This window comes from Drosophila novamexicana, unplaced genomic scaffold, assembly GCF_003285875.2.
Source record: "Drosophila novamexicana strain 15010-1031.04,08,12 unplaced genomic scaffold, DnovRS2.1 tig00000820-arrow-pilon, whole genome shotgun sequence".
In the NCBI taxonomy this organism is placed as follows: domain Eukaryota; kingdom Metazoa; phylum Arthropoda; class Insecta; order Diptera; family Drosophilidae; genus Drosophila; species Drosophila novamexicana.
This window is the reverse complement of record NW_020824828.1, coordinates 2,744,672-2,754,190: the sequence shown is the minus strand read 5'-3', so window position 1 is coordinate 2,754,190 and position 9,519 is coordinate 2,744,672. Positions and strand designations below refer to the sequence as shown.

The 9,519-nt window shown below is 40.9% G+C and overlaps 1 protein-coding gene across 1 annotated transcript; it reads left to right on the top strand.

The window, feature by feature from the left end:
* Window positions 1-3,798: 3,798 nt before the first annotated feature.
* LOC115764359 (kinesin-related protein 13) lies at window positions 3,799-8,486 on the top strand. Its single transcript, XM_030707319.1, is given in 4 exon segments — window positions 3,799-4,309; window positions 6,303-6,509; window positions 6,993-7,301; window positions 7,373-8,486. Coding segments are annotated over 4 exon segments (1,710 nt in total). The 5' UTR covers window positions 3,799-4,162; the 3' UTR covers window positions 8,420-8,486.
* Window positions 8,487-9,519: the final 1,033 nt, after the last annotated feature.

Genomic DNA, 9,519 nt, shown 5'->3' with positions numbered 1-9,519 from the left:
TGGTATTTAGGTAATAATTAATGTAGTTTCAGCATCGTTAGCTTAGACAACCAGGTGGATCCTTGCGTAGGTACATCGATATGTATGCTCACATGATCTTTAATTTGTATTTTTTTTATTAAGTAGCTATCTTTAAGAGTTAAAAGTTATATAGATAGACACAGTCTTTAGTGTTATGCATTTCCCCAAATCATTAAATCAAAAAAAAATGGCAAAGCACTTTCGAGCACTTTCTACGCCAAGTGTGAGAATTGAACTAAATAACTTGTCGAGCTACCCTCGAGCACACTCGATAATTTCTGTTTACTTTTTGGACTAATCTTTACATACAAAGCGACCACGCCGCACTTTCAAATTAATGATGGACAAAGAGTCCGCTGCTGTTGTTATATATTTTTTTGTTTTTTATCAATGCCAATAACAACAACAACAATAATTATATTAAATGAAAAACAGCAAAAGCAGGTCGCTGATAAGGCGACAGTTTTGGCTGTCCATGAATATTTGTAAATAAACATAGAAATGCACGCATATGCACAAATACATATGTACATACATGCACACATACATAAGTGCATAAAGCTGCAATTAGCTGTAAGTTCAGCATCTAGAACCTACGACAACAAAAAGGACGCACGTACACTTTTCTGCTGTCTGGCAATGCCACCACGACCTCAAAAATACGCATACACGCACATACATATTTGCATGCACTCACACTCACACTCACACATACAAAGGCGCTCAATACAATGTCATTTAATGCTCAACTCAGATCAAAAGCTGCAAATGAAAAAAAATAAAATGAAAAGTGCGCCGTTTCGGCTGACTCTCTCACTGCCGGCATAACGGTGCTGACGTGCCAAAATCCGCATACAAAAACCGCAGCGGCAATTGCCGACCCCAGAGCCCAGACACTGACGCGCTCGCCCTCCATGTTGCATGTCAAGTAACTGTGCGGTGCGGATGCAGAGCGTAGCATCAATGAAATTGAAAAATACCAGTATCAAAAACTCTCAACTCTTGTTGTTGAGCCGGCAGACGACAATGAGGCGCAACACGTACGCCAAAAATTAAATGGCGTTGCGGAAATCTCAAACAGGCGAAAAAGAAAACCTTGAAAAAAAACACCATGCGCTCAAGCAGAGCAAAAAGCCAACATCGAAAAGAGCAACAAAAACAACAGAGGACAGAACGATAAACAAAAACCGAACTTCTTAACAGTACATATACATACATATATGTATGTATGTACATATATACATACGCATGTCTCGGAGTCGCTCCACGCTTCAGCGCCGGGAGCACGAGCAATTACAATTACAATTACACGCGTCGCGTGTAGGCTGGGAAGCATGCATACATACATATGCACTTACATATGTATGTGTGTACACACAATGCTTCGCATTTTAATAAGCCGGTCGCAGATTTATAGGCATATGTATGTATGTACATACATATGTATTCACATGCATACATATATGAAATAGTATACAAACTTTCTACGCCATCTTGTGTTTTGTTGTTTTTTATCTTAAGCATTAAATTAGCATGCAGCTGTACTTTTCAAAATACGCATTTCTTTTTTTTTTTTGGCAGTCCCAGGCTTAAGCATGTGACGTCATGGTTAGTACGCTGATCACGCAAATGTAAACACACTGTATAAAAGTTTGCCATTAATATAAATTGCGCTCGAAGCTGTATTTCGAAATCAAATAAACCTTATTAACTATATCGAGGTGTTATTTTAAATGGAAAAGCTGAGAGCTGCGAATAGAATAAAATCCTCAATTCAATGCATTTTTGTTAACAACGATCTGCATACCAAGCTTAACTGGAACATTGGATCGTCTGCTCAGCTGGGCAGGGTATTCAATATGCTCTACATTCTTAATAATATTTACTAATTCTTGTTTTTTTTTCTTTAATCACATGCCTTTTATTTAAATGTATTTTATATGCACAAAATATTGAATATTTTGGAAGTCAAAACCTTAAATAATCAATACTTATCTATCCACTCTGCTTGATATCCCGAACTTTTCGTCTATCTCTTGAGCAAAAGCACTGCCAAAAGATACGAAATGTGTGGATTTAAGCCGTGAAGTTTATAAAATGGCCCCACGAAAAATTTCAATTAATTGGCACAGAGCCAAATGAGGAGATCGTCGCAGAAGATAATTATTTGGACTGTATAAATAATAGAAAGAAAATAACCATAACAGTAATTCATATTTTCTTTGGATAAACGCAACTATTTTTCTACCCATCTTTATTACTTCCCAAATGATTTTTGATACAACTAAACACATACATACATACATACATGCAGTGTCATGTAATTATGTCAACATGCATATTGCAAGCATTTTCTTGAACCTGTTGTTGTTTCATGTAAATCGTTTGCATTCGCCGGCGCTTAAAATGTTACGTGACGATTTGGGAGTCAGCCGATGTCGATGCGCGCGTTGTTCTTGTACACGTTCACATGCACACATGCATACACACACGCAACACACATACTGAGAAACAGATACACCAACACATTGAATGAAGCCCGAGTGCATTGCACTCCCAATACAAAGTAACAACAACAAATGGCGCTGCTTGGGGCCATTTACAGTCTAAGCCAACTTGTAACTTGTTGCACATTTAGGCCCGTAAATCAAAACAAAAACTACGTGTACATGTTCATGTATATATGTATGTATGTATATGTACCTATCAGCATTTGTATGCATAACAGCTGATGCATTACAGCTGTTAATTTTTTTGAAAGTCATTTGCCGACTCCTTCTCATATTCTAAGTGCCCGTTCTTGTTTATATTTTGGCTCTCTTAAATTTACTCGCTGCAGGATCGCTTGCAAAGAGGTTATGCTCAGAGAGTAAAGAGTGCGCTCCATCTGAGCAAGACGGATTATATAACACAAGCATATCTATGCATACATGTACAGAGCTACATATGTGTTCACATACATACATACATCTATGTTCGTTCATTTAGTGTGCGTGTGTAAATATTCACGTGTACGTGTGCTTGCGCGTGAGGCAATGAAGTGTGTGGAAGTAGAACAAAAACAGAAAACTCGCTCGACCGTTTGGCCGATGGCACTTACATATGTATGTGTGTACATATGTATGTGCATATACATAAATCCATATGAACACATGCATATGTATGTCTGGCACATTGAAAGCGACCCAACGTCATCAGACGGTCTGTCACACCGACCTAAATATGTAAGTTTTCGTTTACTTTATCAATAAACATACAAACTACCGTAAATTTACGTTCATACGAGCATACATTCATCGCTTGGTTAAATTTCTCTTTATTCAATCGCTTGAAAATACAAATGCATTCATAACATACGTACATACATAGTTAAAAACATGATGTGCAACGGTTTGAGAGTCACTGACCGGCCTGAACATCTGTTGAGGTTGTTTTTAATAATGCCGCTGGCTTTAAAATGTGCATATGTATGTATGTATGTGTCTGCCGCATGTTTGTTTGTATTTTGTTTTTCTGGTAACATCGCCGCTGCCCTTCTATGCTCGCACTCCCAATTTAATAAACACCACGCACAGACACAACACACACGAACGCACACAGGCGCACGCAAGCACACATACACCTAAAGCGCCTTTGCCGCTTCTGGTACAGCGTTGCCGTCGATGTTGTTTTCATTTCTTTTCGCCGCAACAGTCGCTGTCAAAACGATTTGGAACTCGCCAGTGAACGGTCGTGTTGAACGGAAAGAAATCGAAGGAAGAAGTTCAAGAAGAAGAAGAAGAAGACGAATAAGAAGTTGAAAAGGAGCAGCAAAGTGTAATAAGCAAAAGCAAACAAAAGTGCAACTTTTTTTAAATTTTATAAAAGTGTGCTTGTGTCTGTGACTTTAAACCGGTTGTTAAATGCGCGCTGCAACTGCAACAATAAATTCAAAAACAACAACAACAACAATACCAGCAGCTAAGCAACGCCGTCAGCTTGCACATTTTTTTTCGCTTGCCTGATACAGGGACAACAAGAACAACAACAATAACAGAAACACAAACAAAGACGAAGAGAGCGTAATTGCTAAACTATACCGTTAAGTTGGCATCGATATTAAAACAGTTACAGAACAACATCAACAACAACAACAGCTAACATGGCCCTCTCCATTGTAAGCCGTGGTCTATTGCGTACTTCGAGAGAAATCCTGGAACGCAATATGGCCGCAACGGTGGGCGCACTGCAGCAACAGCAGCAACCCATCTCCACCTTGCCGCTTTCAGCGAGCGATTGCAACAACAATGTAAGCGTTTGTATGTGTGTATGTGCATATCTATATGTGTGTGTGTGTGTGTTAGTTTAATTAAATTACAAAGAGCTCCAAAAAAGAGAAGCGTGCGATTGGTGGGAAGGGGCATCTGTTATAGTTACAAGAAATGAGGCCACCATGTGTGCGACAGAGACAGAATTTAAAGTCGGATTTGAGAAACAATTTGTAAGCGTGGCACAAGTAAAGAGAAGCGAATGCAAATACCAGCAATACAAACAGTCACACACTCAAATATGCACACGTATATAGATCAGTCTATATGTATACATATGTATGTATGTGCATATGTCTGCATTGATTCGCACTGCTTCCCCCTTTTACTATAACAGCAATCAATACTGCCGCCAAAGACGCATATCTTTCAATGCTGCACACACAACAATAACAAATTCGCCGCTGAGTGATGGCAAGTTTCAAACCATCCCCCGAAAGCAAAAACAAAAAATGGGGGCGACTCGGCGAACTGCGCAAATTTGGGCAATGAAAACATGCGCAAAGCGCCAAAAAGCAATAACAAAACAAACAATAAACGCCTGCTGTTTCATGTTTACCTGGCGAAACGGAAATCAGGCAGCCAGCTAAGCCTGCCACACTTTTTGCGGCGATAGTTGCGCTTAGCCGCGCCACAAACCCACTCGTCGCTTGATTGTGTTTGACTATTCTAGCAAATGCATGCACCAACTTCTTTCAGTTTTGCATTCTCCTTATTTTCGCATTTTTGTTGACTTCCTTTGTGCCTTGTGCTTCTTCGCTCTTCGCTCGGCATACATACATCAAATGTTATTTGCGGGCTTGTCATTGAGTTTTTGGCACACGCTTAGCTCTTTTTTGTTTCTTTTTTGTTTTTTTTTCTTTTAATCAACACACGCGTGCATAAATATATTTTAATGTACACATGTATATGTGTGTGTGTGCCTATGTTTGAGAAGAGGCTCGCGATCAGCATTTGTATACAAGTCAGGCTATTTTGTATCCGAATGCGAGAAACTCAACAATATACATACTTAATGCTAGTGATGTCATCATAATTATCATAATGAGACCAGCAGCATTTGCTGCTACAATTTCCATTATCTTTGGCCAGCAGTTTTGTAGCTCCCTGAAGTTGTTGACAAGTTTTTGGGGTTGTAATTAAAAACCAAATACAAGAAAAGAAAGAAAGAAAGAAAAAGAAACTTTGTATACGGTTATCTCCAACAGTCTGGCAACAACAACAATAACAAAACCCAAAAACTCATTAATATGTTCATATATACACACATACACAAATTGGTGATTTGTTGTTGTTGCGTTTGTAATGTTACTCCCACAATCACACATGTATGTATGTATGTGTGTGTAGCTGATCAGGCCGCCTCTCCTTTGCGCGCGCTCTTTCTCTCTCTCCCCATACACAGGGTCAAGGAGAGACTAAATCAAGAAATAATCCAACTTCTACAACATTCTAGTTGAACATGCACTGGTTCTTTTTGCGTTTGCGCCACGTGGTGACTTGAGACATCATCAATGCCTCTCAAAACAACGACTGTTGTTTAATGGTCTCAGGGCCGCTGTTAAGTAGCCGTTGAAACCGGTCCATAACAAGAATCTAGAACTGACCTTAACAATAACAACAACCACCATGAGTATATAACGCAAGTTTTTTGTTTATATATAAACACAAACGTACATATATGTATGTACACATAAGCTGAAGGACACAGCGCAGCATGAGCGCGAATGTTGTGTAACAGCGCGCTGTTAATGCAACAGTAAACAATGGGCGAAAACAAAATTAACAGACTTGATTTATGTATGTGCGTGTTGCTCGAAAGAAAACCACAGCGAATTCGAAATGGAGTAGGCTAGCGTGTGTGTGTTGGTGTCGCAAGCAGTTGTCACGGGCCAGTTGCTCACAAACTGTAACTTAAACAGTTCAAAAGAAAAACTAATCGAATTGTTTTATCTTATTTTTAATGGCTTGCAGCGTCTGGTCAAATCATCAAATGGCGCAACACACGGTGCGTGGAATCTTATGCAACGCCCTCCAGTCGTGCTGCAGAATGTGCGCCAATATTCAAAGAAAACCGCCGGCGCAGCCACCCTGCGCCGCACGGACAGCGACAGTGACTCGGATTCGGATGATGAGTTCGAGCGACGTCGCAAAAATGCAAATGTGAAGCGCAGCGAACGGGTAAGCGAACGAACTGTCTGTGTCTGACTTGTCTGTCTGTGTGCTTGAAACGAGTTTTTCTTTTGTTTCAATTTGGGAAGTTGAAATTTGTTTTGAGCTCGCGACAGCTGCGCAAAAGTGTTGGGTGTGGGTGGGTGGGTGGCGCAGGCGCGGTCCGTGGTTTGTGTCTTGACTAATAGTGAACATGCAAGCTGTGCATGCAAGCAGTGCACAGTTAAATATGAAACCGTTATGTCTGATATTTCGTTGGTAAGTGTGTGTGTGTGTGTGTGTGTGTGTGTGTGTGTGTGTGTGTGTACAGTACAAGCAGTTTATGCAAGCAGTGCAAAGTTGTCAGGGTATACATGAAAATTAAAAACCGTAAAATGTTTAAGATATTAAGCAGTGCATGCAACAAGCAGTTGCAGTCAGTTGAATTTGAATTTTGATTTGAAAATTGAAATTTGTAACCGTTTTAATAAAAACAAAAATTATTATTTTCAGGGCGATTCAGAGTTCTGGCGCCGCAAAATGCGCACCTTGCACCGCATTATGGATGTCAATCACGATGGTGTCATCTCGTACGATGATTTCACATTGCTGGCCAAACGCTTCAGCGATTTGGGCCATTTGTCGGAGGATGTGGCCGCCGAATTTAACGAGGTGATCAAACAAACATGGGAGGAGCAATTCGGGGAGATAACACCATATAATCTGGTAACTGCTGAGCAGTTCCTAACCGATTTGCATCATCGACTGAACGACAAGAAAATGGCCAAGCGCATTGGACGCTTTTTGCCCTATTTGTTTAAGGTAAATGTTGAGTTAAATAATTCAAATAAATATCAAGAATTCAATTGTAACTGAATGTGCATTGCCAACAGGCCGTCGACTTTGATCACACTGGCCACTTGGATCTCGAACAATATAAGCTCTTCTTCCGCTGTCTGGGACTATCTGAAGAGGATGCTGCCATTTCATTCGCTGTGATAGACAAGAATGGCGATGGCCAGGTGTCGCTCAAGGAGTTTGTACATTTGGGCCGTCAATTCTTTTTAACCGAAGATGATACCAAAATATCAAAAATGTTCTGGGGTCCGCTGATCACTGATCATTGACGCGTTGCAGTCACAGCTGTAGATCAAAATGTTCGCGATGCAAACAACAAAACGAAGCCAATGCTGCCAGCAACAACAACAACAACAACTACAACAACAACAACAACAACAACAACAACAACAACAACAACAACTAACTTAAAGATTCCAACTCGCACGCAGACGGCGTGCGGCAGTTGGCGGTATCTACAGCATGTGGCGCTGCATAAATCGGGACCATTCAACAGGCAAACGACAATCGAAAGCAACAACATCACCAGCAACAGCAACAGCTGCAACAGCATCAACTTGATCACAATTAGAAATATGAGCATTTACGATTACTTACGTCAACATTTCAATGCGGCCGGCAAACGCAATCGCCGCCGCTACTCGGACCGCGATGACGAGCTGCCTCCGCCCTCGCCCAAGCTGCGCAAACACAACTACACCAACTACCAGCAGCAGCAGCAACAACAGCAGCAGCAGCAGCAGCAGCAGCAGCAGCAGCAACAGCAGCAGCAGCAAGGCAGTCGGAGCGAGGAGCAGAGCAGCAAGCATGGGCCAAATTCTACTATGCATAATTATGATATAAGATTTTTTTTTTATATTAATTCGCTTATATTATTCACAATGTCGTGCCGTCAATATGAGGGCGATGATTTAAAGCATTTCATTGTTTATCACATACGCGAATTCGATCGCATACGGCGCAAGGCGCGAAAGCGACGCAAGCGCAAAATGAAAACGCCAGCAACAGGAACAGCAACAGGAACAGCAACAGGAGCAGGAGCAGGAGCAGGAGCAGGAAGAAAAAGCGCATTGCAATTGTAAAAGCGAGCGCTGGGAAATCTATTTGCGGCGCACTTTCAAATAATACCATGTACTACAAATGATATATATACGCAACAAAAATAATAAAAAGCCAAAAAAAAAAAAGAAAACTGACAATTATGAAGTTGAAGTGAGGTTTAACATCAGCTTAAATTTACCATGAGCTTCAATTCTAGTGTTAAAGCTTGCATTCTTGTTATTCTCTTTGTAAATATTTGCACTATGTGTGCTATGAGCCATCAAGTGCTCGACTAGCAGATACCCTGTGCCACTCCCGTTTCTGAATACATTGGCTTTACAAGGCAAATAACAACAATGTCGAGTTTGTCATTACAATTTATTCTCAAGATAACCCTTGGCCCAGCACTCAATTGTCTTAAAGCCTTGAGCTTATTATATTTGTACCCTGCACACATTGAGGGGCAGAGCGTGTTGATCATATCCTTTCGAAAATTCGTCGTATTCCCAGATGCGATTCTGAGACTTGGGTTTTTCAGGCATTATTCGATATTTTTAAGAGCTTTACAGATTGGAGAAACTTTAAATAGATGCGCGTTTCAGTTGCAGGTAGTACACATATTGGAACCGCTCGGATCGGGCTATACTATATAATATGGCTGGCATAACTTGTTTGCCTTTCAAGCTATCGGATATCGATATCGGAGTGGAATATGGGAGCAGCAAGGGACCCTTAGTTCGGGCCGGACATGGGTTTGAACCGTGAACCGAGGCACTGGCTAGTTATTTTTTTGTAGTTTGTTCTGGTTCTTATTCTTTTCCTACTTTCTTCTTTTTATGGCAAGTACCGGAATCTTATCATGTCCGTTTGCTAAAGCCCGAGCCACAGCACGGAGCTTAATTTTTATTTTTTTTTATTTTATTTATTTCCTTTCTTTTTTTGGCGACAAGGTCTGCTCAAGTGGACGTTGGCCGCCGCCCGCCCAAAAATCAACAACGCAAATTGCATGCAAATGTCGACACGCCCACCGCACCCCCCCTCCCCGCCCCCGCCACCGCCTACGATTGCTGGCGAAAGAAAAAATATATGCCACATATCATTATGTTAGCGCTGCGAAAAAAGATTTGCGATATCAACTGAA